Source organism: Perca flavescens, chromosome 16 (assembly GCF_004354835.1).
Source record: "Perca flavescens isolate YP-PL-M2 chromosome 16, PFLA_1.0, whole genome shotgun sequence".
Lineage (NCBI taxonomy): Eukaryota > Metazoa > Chordata > Actinopteri > Perciformes > Percidae > Perca > Perca flavescens.
Genome location: NC_041346.1, coordinates 20,855,533 through 20,873,816, shown reverse-complemented (window position 1 = coordinate 20,873,816; position 18,284 = coordinate 20,855,533). Strand labels below are relative to the sequence as shown.

The 18,284-nt window shown below is 41.7% G+C and overlaps 1 protein-coding gene across 5 annotated transcripts in view; it reads right to left on the bottom strand.

Moving 5' to 3' along the window:
- Positions 1 to 18,284, bottom strand: part of sema4d (sema domain, immunoglobulin domain (Ig), transmembrane domain (TM) and short cytoplasmic domain, (semaphorin) 4D) — a 39,903-nt gene that overhangs the window by 2,669 nt on the left and 18,950 nt on the right. For 3 of the 5 annotated variants that reach the window (XM_028601405.1, XM_028601402.1, XM_028601406.1), the window contains 14 exons: positions 11,119 to 11,252; positions 9,543 to 9,688; positions 9,379 to 9,441; positions 9,163 to 9,261; positions 8,972 to 9,065; positions 8,681 to 8,797; positions 7,651 to 7,802; positions 6,151 to 6,326; positions 5,868 to 6,024; positions 5,399 to 5,621; positions 4,608 to 4,720; positions 3,743 to 3,915; positions 3,525 to 3,571; positions 1,575 to 3,254 (listed from right to left, as the gene is read on the bottom strand). In XM_028601405.1, coding sequence (XP_028457206.1) covers positions 2,254 to 3,254; positions 3,525 to 3,571; positions 3,743 to 3,915; positions 4,608 to 4,720; positions 5,399 to 5,621; positions 5,868 to 6,024; positions 6,151 to 6,326; positions 7,651 to 7,802; positions 8,681 to 8,797; positions 8,972 to 9,065; positions 9,163 to 9,261; positions 9,379 to 9,441; positions 9,543 to 9,688; positions 11,119 to 11,215 — 2,658 coding nt within the window. In that variant the 5' untranslated portion in view covers positions 11,216 to 11,252 and the 3' untranslated portion in view covers positions 1,575 to 2,253. Of the gene's footprint in view, positions 1 to 871; positions 1,103 to 1,574; positions 3,255 to 3,524; positions 3,572 to 3,742; positions 3,916 to 4,607; positions 4,721 to 5,398; positions 5,622 to 5,867; positions 6,025 to 6,150; positions 6,327 to 7,650; positions 7,803 to 8,680; positions 8,798 to 8,971; positions 9,066 to 9,162; positions 9,262 to 9,378; positions 9,442 to 9,542; positions 9,689 to 11,118; positions 11,253 to 18,284 lie in introns of those variants that run through there. The other 2 variants (XM_028601403.1, XM_028601404.1) reach the window with 2 other exon arrangements.

Below are 18,284 nucleotides of genomic sequence, written 5' to 3'. Positions count from 1 at the left end.
CAGGCAGAGTCACGGATGAAACCAGATTTACGGAGTTGTATGTAGTTTGCATAGAATTTATATAATTTGAATTCATCACAAGATTAACATTTTTCTGTATTTATTTTCAGTATATGCAACAGGATCCTAATGTTTGGGCCACATATACTAGTTTTCTTTAGTCTTTTTTGCCATTATTATCCCTAATGAGTCCACATTGCTTAAAAATAAAAATAAAAAATAAAAAAATAAAATAGTGAAGACTGAAGTCAAAAATGTAAGAAAACAAACCAGTGTTGAAAACATTTGACAATATTTATTTAGCCTCCCTACCAAGAGCAATAGTCCCAAAATGTCTCCTAGATTTATGTACATCTTCAAATGGTATTTTTCCATATATACAAATATATTTACACTTGTTTACAGGCACAAAAAAAGATCCAGATAAAGTATTGAGATGTAAGACATTTGAGCCTGCAATAACACCCTGGATAAAAAAAAAGGATCCACTTTTAAATTGGACACGTTTCATGTCAGACTGCTGTTACATAATACTATACACAAAACTGTACCGTAGAATTGAGAATTGTGAGACAACCGGATCACTGAGAGGTTGACAGTTTAATATCGAATCGTAATACCAGACACCTAAAATGGAGATGCACAGTTCTCCGCGAGTCCCACACCTTGAAGCAAAGGGCTGGCTTGTTTTAAACAAATCCAGAAACACACACACACACACACACGCACACACTTATGTTTGGGACATGGCAACATGCAACATGCAGAAAGGAGAGAGAATGAATGAAAAAAAAGGAGGGTTAGAAAGTGAGAGGAATAGGTTTCCAGTTCAGGAGGTGTGAGCCGAGTCAATGTCACAGACACCACTCACCCAAGGCCAGGCAGAAGAGCAGGAAGGCCTCCTGGGCATGAACCCCCCAGGCCTGGTCCTTCAGCAGGGGAGGCAACAGTCTCACCTCTGCCTCCCGGGCCTCCACACTGTGGGGCTTGGTGGAGGAAGAAGTGGAAGAATAGAAGGAGGAAGAGGAGGAGGAAGGAAGGGCAGAGGGAGTACTACTTCCAGAGGAGGACAGGGAAGATGAAGTGTCGGCAGGAGAGGAGGCTGTGAAGGAGGGAGTGATGGGAAAAGAGTATTGAGGAAAATAGGAAATCTAAACACGGGGTGACATGCAAAACAGACAAGAGGGACACTAACGGGCTAGAATCTTAATAAACTAATCTGCTGCAATAAATAAAATAAAAACCAATGAGGAAGATCACAACTACTTACACAGTAGACAAAACATTACCACAGACATGACTCATCTTAAATAATAATTATCAAAAAATATTCTAAAACTGAAAGCTTCATTAAAAATACAAAATAAAATTAATTTTAAGATGGTTTCCACAGCTGGTTTAGAAAAAGAACAACCGATGATTGATATTTTCAAGCATCACGTCGTATTTATGTTATGAGATCACATAAGGGAAAAATGGCTAGTAGAGGTTAATCCACAGGACCATCAGAGTTGTATCAATGTAGGAATGTCAACTTCACAAAAAAGAAAAATGAAATACAGAGATACTCAACATTGTCACTTAAAGACAACAGGTTTGATTTATTCCAGCATTTTTCTATCATGCAAGTCGCCGCTTGCACACTGTTTTTTTTCTGACCTTCAAAGCGTCTATTGCCACCTCACTGGGTGAGAATAAGGGCCACATACCGGGTGCTGCAGATGGCAACACTGGACAACAAAGCTAGGCTATAACGTACTGAGCAAATCTTCCCTGAGAAATAACTGTAATGATGAAGCATTTACCTAAGTCCAACAGCCGACACGTTACTTCGAGAAAAAAAAGATGCAAAAGCTTCAAGAGATTATATTTTACCCAGGCTTTACAAAAAAACATGACTCCAATTTGGAAAACACCAAGGTAACTTACCAATTTGGTAAACAATGTTTCCAATTTGGAATTTAAGAAATAGCTTTTCTTGCTGGACTAAGCTGTGAGAGTGCAGCTTCTGTGAATACAGTGTTTGCATTATCATGATAAGCCCTACATCAGGAGTTAAATCGCCACGAACAATGCCTGGCTTAGGCCTTGTGATGATTAAACTTCATGTGATGCTGTACACTGAACATACTTCTATATAGGAGGAAACCATTTTGACTTGTAAGTTGTGGGAAGATGCAGCAAGAGAGTGTTGATCCCCTCTAAAATAGTCTCTATGCTGAGAGAAACGAAAGCTTCTGGCTAGCAGTAAGGTTAATCTGCATCTGCAAACTGGATGGGCTGAGATTCACATTCCACATCAAAGGGTTTCTCCTGGGACGGGCTGTCGTCTCCAAAAGTGTGAGAGGGGATTTGACCGTTGCCACACTCAGGCTCAGTCTCATACCCGGTGTCACGGAGCGCCCGGAGGTTTTGAGTGGTTTGGCTGCCGTTCTGCGTCAGCTGCTCCTTCATGTTAGTTTTGTCAGTTGCAGATGCCTCCATCATTAGACCTTCCTCACAGTCCCGATACTCAGGCTGATCGGCGCTCTTGTGACTGCCCACCAGAGCAGCTCGCAGCCGCAGACAGGGAGCTGGAAGAAACTGCATGTAGCAGTTGTACACCAACGCGGCCAGGAAGAGGAGGAAAAACAGGAGGAAGAGGAAGAGGAGGGCCATGCTGTTGTTGTGCTGCAAATACTCTGCCGCTGGGTCCTGGCTGTCGGGGCGCGGAGAGTTGGAGCTCGGGGGAAGACGCTGCTTTGACAGGAACTTGATTGTGCTGCTGAGCGGCGGGGTTAGTGATGAGTCAGTTTGGGGTGGAGAGGTGAATTGGACTGTGGCTGTGAAGCTGGGAGGGGCAAGGGCCGACGTTAGTAGGGCTCTGTCTGTCTTACCGTTACCTTCAGCTGCACGTGTGCTAGAGGTCTCCTGGCTGCCGAGGGTGGTGGTCACGTGGCCTGCCTGGTGCGGGGCTCTGGGCGGGAGGTCCAGAGTGAGGACATATCCAGCCAGGAGGCGGCTAAAGTTCTTCCCAGCAGCGAGGGCCCATTCCACTGACCAGCACTCATAGTGACCTTGATCCTCTGGACCAACGCTGTAAATAAGGAGGCCGTTTTCGCCTATGAGGTGGAAGCGTGAGGCCTCGGTGAGCACAGAGCCGTTTGATTTCCACATCACCTGGGCTAGGTTGGAGCGGACCAGGCATGGCAGCTCAGCAGAGCTCCCTGGTTTCACGGTCACACTCTGGTAGTCCTTCAGAGACAGACCTGACGCTACGAGGCAAAACAGAGAGAAAGTAATGACTTTTGGGCCTAGCGAGAGGCTTAGTGTATCCTGCTAAGAACACATGTCCAGCAGAGGACACTCATACAACCTATCTTACATTTAGAATTGTGATATTTAATATTCATTCAGCTCAACTCAAATGTAGCCTTTAGGATAAAAACACAGCATTCAAGTCATGTTATTAGGATAATCAGTATGCAGGGGTTTTACATTCAATTATGTGTTAGTAGGCCGTATGTGAGCATGTTGAACCCTACCTGAAGGACACTTGTCTGCGTCACCATTCAGGCTCTGGATTAGCTTCCTGAAAAAAAACAAAGCATTATTTTCATAGCTATCTAAAATATGCCCACGCACAATGAATCTAGAGGCAGTATAGCAGGTCAAACTGGATGGAGTACCAGTAAAGACGCATCTCGATGGTTGTTTTAGTTTCGAGTACAGGTATGTAGAAAAAAAAAAAAAAAAAGCTTACCTAAGCTGTTGGCTGGGGGCATCAAAGATATTGACACAGGCAGCAGTGTGAGGGTCCCAGGCACAGTATGGGTCTCGAGCCAGGACACAGTCCTCACAGGACAGATACCGGCCACAGAAGGCTGTGGGTGACTGGACTACACCCGAGTCTGAACCAGCGTACAGGGATCGTGTCTATGGAAGCACAAGGTTGTCCATGTAAATATGCCAAAGAAAGAGTGCATTACAAAAGAAATACACTTATAGATCACTCTGGAATTTTACTAGGTCCTCAACCATACACAAATCTACACATCACTTTAAAAAAGGTAAATCAGCACAACTGCTGTCTGCACAAGTCCAAAATACAAACTCCAGACAACCATAAACAAGCCACAGTAACGATAAAACGTGCAGTCTCATCTGATTGACAGAACTGCTGGTCATGCCATCTTCTTGGTAAATTCCTATCATGAGTTTTTTTCACAGCAGAGTAAGCACATCAGAAAAACGTGCAAACACACACACTTGTAAGTATGTGTGAGGGTTGACTAACAACAACACCTCTCTGTATAATGCCTCCCCGTTTAACAGCACCACAAACGACACCCTCCAAAATGATCACACAGTTGAATCAACACCTCAACAAAAACTGAACATTTGCATGAATGCATTAGACTGCAACGGTTTTAACTACATAACTACGTATTTTATCAATTAAACTGGCAACTGAGTGCAGTATACCAACACAGACACACTGCCTGTCTATGTGCAGTGTATATCTGCTGAGCTCAAAACACATTTTCTAATTCTTGTGTTGCAGGTGTCTCTTTACTACTACTCTAACGGATACTACAGTTAGTATCCGTTAGAGTGAAGCCACTGACCTCAGAGGACAGCAGCAGGTTCTTGATGGACTCAGCGTTCTTCAGGAGCTGGATCTCCTCCACAATGTGCACTTCTCCTCCATACACCACTGACTTGTGCAAGACTCCCTTATCTAAAAGGTGAGAATGGTAAAATTTTAATCATTCAGCCAAGGAAGAAGCCAGATCAGCCTTTTAAAAACAAAAGATGACAATACAGGATGTAGTGAATTAGGTAACACTTTACTTGATGGTATCTACATAAGAGTGACATGACACTGTCATGAACACATTAACTCTAACCCTAACTCTAACCATGACAAAAAACAAATGACACTTCATGACAGAAGCGTTATGTCATAAACATTTATGACTTTATAATGTTTATGACACGTTCATAACAGTGTCATGTCACTCTTATGTAGATACCTTCAAGTAAAGCGTAACCCTGAATTATCAGTACACGCAGCCGATCAGTTGAATGGTATCAGATGTACTCAGACTGATCAGTTTCTCTCCCTTGTCTATTTTACCATATTGTGCTCTGTCTATGCCACTTTTCATTGGTGTTGTAAACAGACATTAACCACAATTATTTTGTGTTGAGACATGGCTTTTAAAAACTTAATTATTTTGAACTGTAAAATGAAAAATGTCCAATGGCAGCTTGGATAAAATAAACATTGTACTGGGGCACTGTATCAGCACAGAGTACTTATAAATCAGTAACTCATCAATAAACTTGATGAGGAAAACCTTATTTATACCTAGACTAAATTTGAAATGTATATTAATAACTAATGTGTTCTTACCCGTTCCAGTGAAGATGACGTCGTAAATGTTCCCATCGAGTGCACGGACCCTCTCCACAACGATCTGAGTGTAGTTGACGTCTTTGGTGATGAGGCGAGGCCCGTTGCCGATGGGCAGGACGGGGTCCTCCAGCAGGGGGTGGTCCTTAACAAACTGAAGGGTCTTGTCTGGCAGGTGGAGAGAGCTGCTGATGTTCTGCCGTCGCATCAGGTTGTTAATACACTGGTGGAGGAAAAAGGCAGGCAAGAGACATTAAATATTTTATTATCAAGTATGTTCACACCCGTCTGTATTAAAAACAACCCGAGACAAGCACTGGAATAAACTGGTTTCTTCCCTATCTATTCATTTTCGTTTTACATCTGCATTGTTATTGCACAATAAAGCATTTCCTGGATAGTTTGCCAAGCATTTACACAAAACTGAGCTCAGGTCTTAATTATTGGAGCTGTGTTAAAAGGTACTTACTGCTCCAGGACGTGGAGAAGGAGTGATGCCGTTGTAACGTACCCACTTGGTGTGGGACTGCTCCACTGTGGCCTTCTGCATGTACTTGCCCTTGGAAAAGACTTCTTCCACAGCTGTCATGTTGTAAGCGCACACTGCTGACAGGCCCACGTTACCCCTGGGGGAAGAGAATGATTTGGGGGAGGGAAGATAGGTGAATTTAAAAAGGACATGCATTATATTGACATATTTTCCCTTTTCTGACCCCTACTGATCCCCTTCTCAAGATCTTCAAATCACTCACCACTGGGAGGTGAAGACCCCGTAGATGACTGTGTCCCTCCAGTCTGCCCCCTTCAGGATGAAGACATCATGTACTACGTTGAAAACAAAGTTGAGCTCAGGCATGGAGCACACCAGCTTGGCTTTCAGGAAGGACGTCCATTTCTTCTGCAAAGTGCGCTGCCCCCCGAGGTCGCCCTGTGGGAGAGAGGTTTATCAGCACATTAGGCGGTGCAGGGAGAGAGGGAGAGGAAATAAGGAGTGGGAAGAGGGAGAGGGAATGGCAGGCGTAAGAATGTGTGCCAGGGTGTATTTTCCACTGGGGGATGCAGGGAACATGTCACCATTGCTTTTCTAAATCTTATTTTTGTCTGAGTGCTTGGCAGATATAGCTTTTTGGTTAACATCTATTGTTTACAGTTAATATTCTCCTTAAAAAGACGCTAAAATTGAACATTAGTTAAAGAAGAAGACAGTAAAGCACAGAGCTCTTTGTAGTAAAGATGCAAATAAAACATCAACTATCAGACAGTATCAAAACTATTTATAGGATTTTAAGATGGGTTAAAGCATAACAACACAAGCTTTAGGGGTTTCTATAGCATTTCTATTTTGTGTTATAACAACATTAAAACTAAATTATAACAAAGTTAGCCAATTTTACCTTTTGATAAATATAGTTTTTCTTCACCAAACATCCACCCTTGAGTGTGCGTACAATTGATTCAACAGCTGTTAGTCTGATATATGATGAAATTAACGGCTGCGTCTTGTTTCAAATTAGTCTCCTGGCTTTTACGGGAACATATAAATTGTATCACAGTTTATTACTATTAGATCCTTTCTGGGAGCAGTTTTGGCAATTAGTAGGGATATGGGGAAACGTCAGATATACATGTAACCGACTTGTGAATAATGCCTGAATAGCTGCTCACTAAAACATCTTTAAGATCTTTAATTGGGACATTTTGCATAAAAATCCCTGGATTAGTAAAGTGAAATTTTTTTTTTTTCTATAAACAGATGACAATGATAATTATGATGCTCAGGGTAAATAGTTCCTGATGTAAGGGGAGAGAGTCTGTTGAAGTTTGGTACAAAGCTAAAAATCTCATAAAAAAAAAAAAAGTCATATAAACTTAACTACAGTGTAGAGCCAGAGTTTGTTGTGTGATTTTGGTGAGGCTGAAAAAAATATTTTCATGCCAACTATTTTTATTATTATTTATTTTATTTTTATTTTATTATTTTAATTCAAGGGAACACAATTTATAGATAGATGATTCACTGCTTCAACATTATTTTTCTAAGTCAATGGGCTGGGCACTTGTTATGTGCAGGGCACCATAAATAACATAACTGACTGTAGTTGATTTGTATCAGGATATGAGCTCAGGTCAGATGAAGAGAAGAGATACATAATGGAAGGAGGGAGAAGGACACGCACACACAGACAGCAGGTGGATTGGGGCTAAAGAGGGTTGCTGCTGGTATGTGCAGATGGTACATGACGTGTACTGACCTTACAGACGCGTGCCACCCGGGGGATGAGCAGCTTGCCAAAGAATTCATACTCCACTGACACCTCGGTGAAGAAGTAGTAGATTTTATCGTCCTCGCCATCTACTCTGTTTCTCCCTTCACTAATCACATCAGCAAACACAAAACTGGGCTCTGCAAGAAAAGCAGGGAGGAGAAAGAGGGAGAGAAAGGTATTGGTAAAGAAAGTCTAGGAGGATTGATCTGCTAGTGTGAAAGCCTCATTGTGTTCCTGCTGCAATAACGCCCTCTCACACACACCTTATTTTTCACGAGCTACTTGATCCAATTTCTGGAGGTCTAAAGGTTCAAAAATATTACGTTTATGAGCTTCAATTATTGATATGAAAGAAAGGGGAAAATTCAACTCCTGAAATTGACGTGATGCGAGAAGATCAGTCAGTCAGTCAACTTGCCGTTGTACCGTGGTGATACATAGTGGAGAATCTTTTATCTCATCAACAATTTAATGTTGGCCCGATATCAAGTTCCTCAAAGAATTTAAATGAATTAGCAACAGCCGATATAACCTACTGCTGTAGTTTGCAATTGTATTTGGTGAAAGCGACAGTCAGCGCCGGATACAAATGAGAAGCTACTACCTGAATGTTTTGTACTCTGGTCTCTCTTGTGCTCTTTGCTAATGAGAAAGAGCCAAATCTGTGTAATTAGTCAACCTCAGCACCTGAACTCCGAGTCACCAATACACCAATCGAGTGCAAACAAATCATTTTACACATTGTCACACTGTAATTTTCACTCGCATCTGGGAGCGAAATGCTCGCACAGTAGGATGTCTTAAAAGAGGGCAGCGCTGCAACACCAGCAGGCTGAGGTGGACGAAAGGATCAGATTACGGTCCGTTTTGATTTGAGTCAATACTGATCCAGTAAAACAAGTCTTGATCGGCCAAGATACCGATCCTTAGGTTCGGCTCGGGGCATCTCTACTAGGCACAAAATCTCCGTTACTTTATTCAAGATGTTCACTTGTCACATATTGTCCCAACTCACCATTGAGCCATGATGTGGAGTACTCTGTCCTCAGCAGGGACTGGGATGGAGAGTACCTGGAAATAATCGGTTCACTGCCTAAGAAGTTATAAGCTGTCCCTGAGTACAGCTCTCCATCTGATGGAAAAACAGGGAATAAAAAAAACAACAACAAATTGTTTCATTGTCCAGCGAGTCCATTTTGCCTTCCAAAAAAACAAGAGATTATTGGGGATTATTATGCATTTTTACAGCGGGGCTGACAACCAAAAGAGCTCTTTGTGAAATGACATAAAACTGGCCCCAACTCACCAACCATGACGGTTGTAAAGCTTTGTGACGGGTCAAAAGAGCACTTTCCCCGGCCATCTTCAGGCCGACCGCCCAACGAAAAGTCAGCGAGGTTCTGAAGGAAGTTCAGGATTAAATTTCAGTTAAAAGGTTGCTGCGATGATTGGTGAGCCCAAGCACATGTTTATTTGTGGCCATGAGCATGAACCTACCAAGTGGTCACACTGAGGCTGAAAGGCGTGCGTGCCGCAGACATACAGCTGCTCGTCGTCTACGACTTGGAGCACTCGAATGTAGTTTAGACAATCCCTCTGGAAAGCAACAATCAAACAAATTAGAACACACTGATATTTCATAATAGACTTATTTATATCACTAAAACGAGTGACTCTGACACTGTAGTAATAAACATTAATTATTGAACAGACCTCTCTTGATTTTCCTTTTTGAGTGCACATCAACATGTGATTTTCTGCAACTGTCCACTGAACCTTAAAATGGTTAAAAAAAAGAAAGAAAAAAAACTCAGAATTCAATTTTTACAATTTAAAATTTTCTCTGGTTTTCACAAATCTTATTCGCGTTTCGATACCTTGTTGTGTTTGACCGTCACATTCTTCTTGCTGAGCTCAAAGATTGCCTCCCTGGCACCCACATACAGCGCATCTCTTTTCTCACTCAGCAACAGCGTGGAGTAGTTGAAGATCGCAGGCTCTGAAAACTCCATCAGATCTAAATCTGAGCATAAAACCATTGGAAAAATTAATTTAACATTCGTAAAAGGTTTTACTTAACATGTGTATTCAACGGTATTGAGAATTGAATTTAAAGCTGCTATAATAAATATTTTTATAGTAACAATGGATCAAATGACTATGTGTAATGTGAAAAGGGTCACTTGTAGTGATAAACCCACAGATAATTATCCCCAAACTCCACCACAACCATAATATTGGTTTTACATTAATCAGGTGGCGAGAAACACGCTTTTCAAATGAATGCTAATGTTGCTACACGTCTGCTCAATGTGTAAGTTCCTCATAATAACTTTATTAGCTAATAATAGGTCAGTGTTGTGTTTACAGCTTGCCCCCAAGAGGCCAAAAAACAGTTAATGCAGGTTTAAGTTCATCTGGAGTAAACCGGTAAATATCAACAATGTCAACTTTTTGTTGGTGACAGATGTGACAGCCTGTGAATAAAAGATACCGAAACACTTTAGAGGCTGAATCTTCAAACGTAGATGTTTGAGACACGTTTCTGCCTCTCCGAGTGAGTGGGTCTCTTGTTATACTGAGTGTTGTGATTGATGGCAAACCCAGCGGAGCGCTTGTGTCTGGCAGGCTTTGGTTGTGCCAGGTGCACGTAGGTTCGGGTTGCAGGTGCCTGGACATAAACACCACAATGATGAAAGCAAATACCCTCACTGATTGACTGAAACAGTGACTGTGCCACAGTGAGCGGAGAAAACTTTGTTAAGGGGTGAGCTGCGCTGGTTCTCACAGAGTTACTGGAGCCATTTATGTAAATGGCAGTGTGCAAACAGCACTACCATCAGATGCCTCAACGCTCTAACTTGAGACCTGTGGACAGACTGAGGTTAGTCTGAGAAATCAGGTGTCCCCTAACTATCTATTGTGAAACTTAAGTTGAAAGAGTTCTCTATATTTTTAAGACTGTGTATGCTCATAAATACCAAGTCAGACTAACAAGTAGGACTTCCTTAAACTGAGTGCCTGCAGACTCTCTGTGACTCAAGCATGGTTTCAATTTAAAATCAGCCCAGGGGTTTCAAAAGAACATTTACCAGAAATGGTTTAGATTTCGGAGGATGGGGTTTACTGTAAAAAGGACACAGAAATATACAAACAAACCTTTAATAAGAACTAATATATTAAATATTAGATTAGTTGATACATTTATAATGATACATTTATAATGTATCAACTAAGAGAAGCAAAAGAATAACAAACGGCAATTCAGTTACCACAGCCAAAATATTTGTTGTATTTTATGTATTAATATTAGTAGTAGTATGGGATCACGTGTGCCATAATTAGCAAATGTTTGGCATTTTTACCTAATGAATGGTGAAAACCTTAAACAAATGTATCTTTCAGTCAATTAACAGATCTCCCAGAAATACTGTATGACTCCCCAAGGCTTACCTTGGTGTCTCCAAGAGGTTCGAGGCACAGCGTGGGGTCCATGGGTGGAGACCTCTAGGAGCAGCCCCAGAAACACTCCCAGCACGCCAAATCCCATATTAGACTCGGATAACTTCGGAACTGTAAAGTTTCCTCTGCAAGGCAAAAAATTTAAAGCAAAACAGTCAAACCTGACCTCTTTTACACGGATGTAGAAATAAACAAGTTCCTCACAGGCAGATCTTATCATGCAGCACAGACACTAAAAAGGGGGCCGGCATCAAATCAACTTCCTTCATACTGAAAGCTGGCAAGACAGATTTATCCTCTTTAGTATCGCTTAGGAGGTTAGTAAAGCATGTCACACGCATTTGAATAAAATCAATTGACAAAGATATTTGGGACAGAAACTGCACAATAAACAAACACAAATATAAACAATTCATATTTTCATTTGTGAAAAACAGATATTTCTCATGTGAAGACATGTAAAAAATTAAAAGTTCAGACACTAGAGCGGCAAATATTAAGTCAATTGGTGATGACAACAACTACTACTACTATGCTACTCATGTCCTTTCTCCTTCATGCTTTTGAATCAGCGGTGGTATTGTTTAACACACCACAAAAAAATAAACTCTTCGCTAGAGTTCAGAAACAGACATTTGCAATTTCCATCCTTTCATTACAGTGTTCCCCTAAATGCTCTCAAATAAATGACTAGTTGCTTTTGGAACTTTTTTAACATTTCAGAAATGTTAAATAAAGCAGGAAAACAGATGGATGTGAAGTCCCATGTGAATGAAGAATCAGACCAGGGGCAGTGAGGAGGAAAGAGAGGGAGGGCTGCAGCACATGATGAGGGCCTGAACTAACATGACTTACAGTGGCAGAAAGACACAGACACACACACAGACACACAGACACACACACACACACACACACACACACACACACACACACACACACACACACACACACACACACACACACACACACACACACACACACACACACACACACACACACACACGCTCTATTAACAGTGCAGTTAATGTAGTGCGTTCTATGGCCACTGTTTTGACAATTCAGTTGATTGTTGGTATGTGCGTTATTATGCAACAACTTGCCACCTCGGGAGAAAAAGAAATAAAAAAAAAAATCACTTTTTGAAAACGTATTATTCTGCGCTGCACTATGGTTGAGACATACTAATAGGTGTATCCGTTTGCCTCGGGTGATGATGACGACAATGACAATGATGACAGCATTCCTGGTAGCCATCAGCGCTTATCAGAAGCGGATGTCGTTTTCCATTTATCCAATTTGTGAAGCATTGTGATCTTTTTGCCTTTCAACAGCTCTCTCCTGGTACATTCACATCAGGATGCGTGCGATAAGGACTCCATTATGCTGCTCTGTGCCATTTGAGAAAGCGTTTCAGCGGATCAATCATGACATGTACAAAACAATGTCACTGTTGTCACAATAAAAATTTAGGACGAGTACATGACTATCTTGAAATGCTGTGCATTTTATTTTGGAAGTGATGCATCTCAAATATAGAAGATTCAGTCACTATAGCTAATATTTTTGTACTTTCAGTCACTAATTTTTATCTAAAATGGTGATATTCTCTGGTTGAAAAAAAACATTTCAAGTCGCCTGTTTCAGGTCAGCAGAAAAGCTGGGGGGGAAAAAGCTCATGCTTTAAAGCTTAAGTAAAATATTAAAATAAATCTCTAAATCTGTTCTCAATCCTGCTTGCAATACATGCCAAATTTACTGCAATGCGGGGCACATGAAAAATAATCTTTAGGTCAATTTTCATGGCCATCAACCAAATTCATTCTAACACGGTCAGAAGAATTACCTTCTTTTGCTTTGTCAATATTATCAACAATGAAATGGTATTAACTCATAAAGTGATTAACTGACATCATTCAATTGTAAGATTCAAGTGCTTCCTGTCTCTTGATCCAATCATGTGAAAGGGGCAGCATGGGACGTGTCAGCACAACTGCAGCTTTGCACCCTGACTTTTCTCTCGTTTAACACAACTGAAGTTATTTTTTATAATATCGGAGAGGACTCTGAAGGCCAGGTGGCTGTGGTCAGTCAGCTGCATGCAGTTCTCTGAGGAAGTAAAGTGATCTGGCACAGATCAGGTTATTCTGGTTTTTTACAACGTGTTCAAAAGCAGCTTAAATACCCGCAGCACGCCTCCGCAAAATGGGTGGGCCAGCGAGACAAAGAAGGGGATAAAAAGGTTATCGGATGTCTTGTAAGATGAGGATTTAGATAACAAAAGTTTTCTCTCACAGAAACCAACAGGCAGTCTCACTCATCTCTCTCTCATATTACAGTAATATGGATTTAAGTATTCAAGCTACTGAAAGGAACGGTGTTCATTTAAAGTGGCTGAAGGAAGACCTAGTGAATAGAATTGACATAAAAGATAGGATCTTACAAGGAAAATGTAAAGTTTTTTTTTTCTTTTTTTAATTAGGTCATTTGTCCTCATTTAAGATTTTCTAACCAAAATTACAGAACAAACGATACGACTACAAGAAAAATAAATCACTGTCAACCACTTTTTGGTGACCTAGTAGCACCGTTATGGCTCAGCCTACTCAAATATAGGTTAGTAATCAGTTAGACGAGGGGGAGATATATCATGTAGCACAGAACATTCAGACAATCAATGAGGGCCACCACAGCTAGAGAAAAAGGGAGAGAACGATAATTAATTATTGATATGGTTGTAAATAAGAATAAATTACCCCAGAGGTATGACCCTCCTAACACCAGGAGTTTTTGTCAGGGTTTCCATCCCGGCTACAGCCCGAGCCATGGACTCCACTCTGCTAAAGAGCAGGTCAAACATACAAGGACCTATTGTTTGCTGAAGATGAGGGTAGCCTCCACTCCACTCCACCCCCATGCCCCAATCACATCCACATCATCACTGCAGAGTGGGCAACAATGAACAGAGAGAGAGAGAGAAGGGAGGGAGGACAGAGAGCGAAGGAGAGAGAAAAGCATCACTTCTCCCACTCATCCAGTTCTTTTACAGTCTCGCCAATCTAAATGCCAGGACAGCTTAGCCCTGAGCCGCGCCAGTGTTTTCAAAGATCACACAAGCCCATGAGATCTAGGTCTGGAAGCATCCCATAAAAGATGATCCATAAACTGTCTGATGACGGCAGGAGAAACTGTTAAACAGAGACAGGGAGAAAGAAAGGGAGTGACGTAGGCACAGTGTGAATGGAGAAGATAACAATACTGAATCCATGATGAAAACCCCAGACGGACTAAATTTCTCTCTGTTTTTGGCTTCTTTCCTATAGCTGCACGCTGCATAAATAAAAGCCTCAAACTAGATTCATCCCTCTATCAATCTTACCACTCTGAGACCCATCAAGGGCAAAGCTTTTTTTTTTTTAAAAAGCGTTACAGTAGCTACAGAGCAAACTGGCAGCTACCCTATACTGCTGAGAGCTTTAGAGGAGTGGCCACACTAGCCTGGGATATTTAAGACGGTGACCATGCTGGCAGGTCTCTTTGAGCCCTTTGTGTTCCTCGCTCAGCTCCTTTGGCTGAGCAGGGAGGTTGACACCTGCTTGGGGCCTTGGGGTTCCCAGCACTGTGCTGTTAACTGGGCACAGACATTGGCAGGCTGCCCACCGAGGACAGGGCGCAGAGAGGGGGGAAACTGGAGCTCTGCCTATCTGTGCACAACAACTGTGAATGTGTTAGTGAGTATGAGAGTAAGAGAAAAAAGTTGATCTGGAAAGTGGTTTAATGACTTTATGCAACACTAATCATTAGGGGTGTGCCAACCATTTCATTTTAATTGAGGATGGTCATCAGAATAAATCACGGTATAACCAGATTTAACAGCTGGGTGGGGGGTTTGCAGCTACGCACTTGTTTTTCCTTTCCTTACACACCATTAGCTAATTAAGCATAACCACAATGACAATGAATTACCAAGGCAACCCACTACAACTAGTCTTCCCTAATACGTAATTTATGTACAAAAACAAATATATAGCCAGTTTTAAAAGAAACTAACTTTTAAACTTTAAAAGTTTGTTTGCACTTCTTACTCAAGGCAGAGCAGTGGCCTTAATAATAACTATTTATATAGCACTTTTTCAAACAAAGTGCTTCACAAGACAATAAAATGATAAAAAGATACAGACTGGTATCTAATAGGTAATGTAATAGATGTACAACATGTATCTGCAGGATTGTAAGAAAAGGGGAAATCCTAAAGAAAAACCCACTTAAAATGCTCAGCAAAATGTTGAGGCGGCACAGAAAGTCAACAGACTACAGTGAGAACTGTGATGAAGACGAATACGGACCATTTTGGAGTAAGCTAAAACTTTTGATTCCAAGCAGGTGCTGGAAATATTAAGGAGGACAAGCTGACAGTTATCCTGTGTTGTATAAACCCACCCCTGCATGTTCAGCACACACACACACACACACACACACACACACACACACACACACACACACTCCTGTACGACGCATGCATTTATGCATTTAGTGTTGCACTATTGCTATGAATGGGAGAAATCTGACACTGAACAGTCAATCAAAACTCCTGTTAACCCATTGGGTTGACCATAAATCTGGCTTAAGTGGGAATTGGCACTCCAGCTGTGTTGACGGACTGGCTTCACGCAAATGAATGCAGGGCTCAAGTCGGTCTGAACATGAATTCATTAAGTCATTTGATTTTATTGGTGGTGATTGCCATTCTGTTAAAATAGTGAAAAAGAAAGTGCTTATAGGGAAATAGTTAAAGTAGAATGAAGCTGTATCAACTGAACCAACCGTATGTGACTCAAGGATAAATTCTCTGATGAAATGTTAGGATAGCGGCTTCACCACTTGCCACCTCATTTCCAATGCAGAGAGTGCAGAAAAGAAGCTCCACATCCTGTGAGCAGAGATACAGAGTGTGATGGAGGGTGATGTGAAGTAGTTGGACATTCAGTGCCTGCCAACAACTCCAACCCCTCGCTTCTTTTCCCCTCACTGGCTCTCTTTTCCATGTACTCAGCATCAATGCACAGAGTTGCTCTTCTTCCTTTTGCTGCAGCACGCCAAGAGGCTGCTACTCATTTTCTTCTCAGCTCCATCTGTTGCTATAATACTAACGGTCCTAACCACGCACAAACAAACTGTGTAATGGGAAATGTGCTTTAAGTAGTTCATTTTGTGGAAAGAATGTCTCTTTTGGCAGTACAGAAGGACATTTCCATGCGGCGCTGTGCACTAATCTTTTCTCTTAGTTGCTCACATTCCTCCTAGTGAAAACAACTTCTGCTGTTGTCAAGATGCTGCTTCACACCTCCCTGCAAAGGTTTTAAACTATTGTAAATTCAGCAATTAGGAGAGGGAATTGTTTAACGTGTAACCATCGCAGGTTATTTATATCAAAGAGGGTAGACTAAATAACAGAATCCCTAAAACTGAGTGCATATACCACATTTTGTTGTAGGACTGCTGACTTAATCAACAGGACCATCTGTACGACAGTACCCAGCCAGCTGTGGGAATGGTGATGAAACAGCACTGACAACGTATGCTAATGAGGGTGCTTTGCTGAAGGATTTCTAATAAACCCATCACATAGTTTGACATCATAACTGGTAGGAACGAAATGATCACGGGACGGTCAGTGGATATTGCTGGACAAGATCTAGATGAAAGCGCAGGTCACAGTTGTTAAAAAAAGAAAATAAAGATATTGTGGCCAGTGTATATCCAGGAAAACCAGATATAAAAAATAATAAAATCAGCTTATTTGCAGATATTTGGTAATTTGTTTTTTTAAATCTTTATTTTTTTTGTGTGTCTCAAAGTACTGTTGGTGCTTCTTCCTACAACGGCACTACTGTAGTGTTTCCTCTTGTATTCTCCAAGGGTATATTGTGGGTTATTTGGAGCCAGGCCTGTATGAAAAAGTGAGTGTGCAAGAAAGCCTTCACTTGAAATACAATACTAAGACCGCAGAGAATGACACACTGATGGGGACAGATGTCTGCTCCAATGTCATTTTCAGATTAATGGAGTTTGGCTAGATGTGGCAGAGACTCAAGCACGCTCATATGTGTACACGATAATGCCAACTGGGGGCTTGAAATCCCTCTTATAAGACCAGACAGGGACCAAGACCCCTTCTTAAAATACTGCCAGCTGCACCAGAGTTTTGGGTTGTTTCTCCCCACAGGCTGATGAAATATGTTAGACATTTTGGGTTGACAACTGAGGCTTTCCTGTCTCTCACTACAATACTAAGCTACTGCTATTACAACTTCAGCTGACTATTACACTTCCATCTGATGGTCAGGGCTACAGCCTGTCCCCAGTTTTTGTGCTCCTATAATATTGGCTGTTTTGGAATCCGCCTTCTAGCAGTACGTACTGAGGGCTAGATTTATCAAGCTGTTTGCGCCCGTTTCCAGGCGTTAATTGTTCGCAAAGACTGACTTAACCGATGCGGGCTATTTACAAACAGGGCGCACTTGGGTAAAATCGCAGATTGCCTGCCACATGAGCGAAAAGAGACAAGATGCACTTTCAATATATGCGTTCGTGGGAGGGTCATGGGAGTTCCACCCAAAAAAGGTGTGAGGATACGCGTAACAGCCGAGACACACCAACCAGACGGCCGACCGTCGACAGAAAAGCCAGTCGGAATGATCAGTCGGGTCCCCGACGTCCAAAAAACTGCCTCTGAACACACTGAGGCGACACAGACTTGAGAAACGTAGTACGTCTCCATAGCAGCAGGCGACGCTACGCTGTATTGTTGCCCAATAAATGAAAACCGGCAGCTGATAGGACGAACGCGTCACATGGGCTTGTTTTCTCCAGAAATTCAAAGCCAGACTGTCATGGCGGCTCATTCAGAAAACGATCTCATATTGTACTAAAATAGTTCACTGAAACATGTTTCTGAAAACATTTTAAAGCGAGAAATAGGCCATGCAGTTCCTAAATCTGTCTTCATTTCAGCTCAACAAAGGTCAGTTTAAAAGATTTTCGTGAGAGACTCTAGTCCACTCATTCCGCTCGCCATTTCCGGGTGAGTCCCGACTGCCCTGCCTCCAACTGAACATGTCAGGTCGGCCAAAGTGAAGGCCGACAGCTCCTCAGACGGA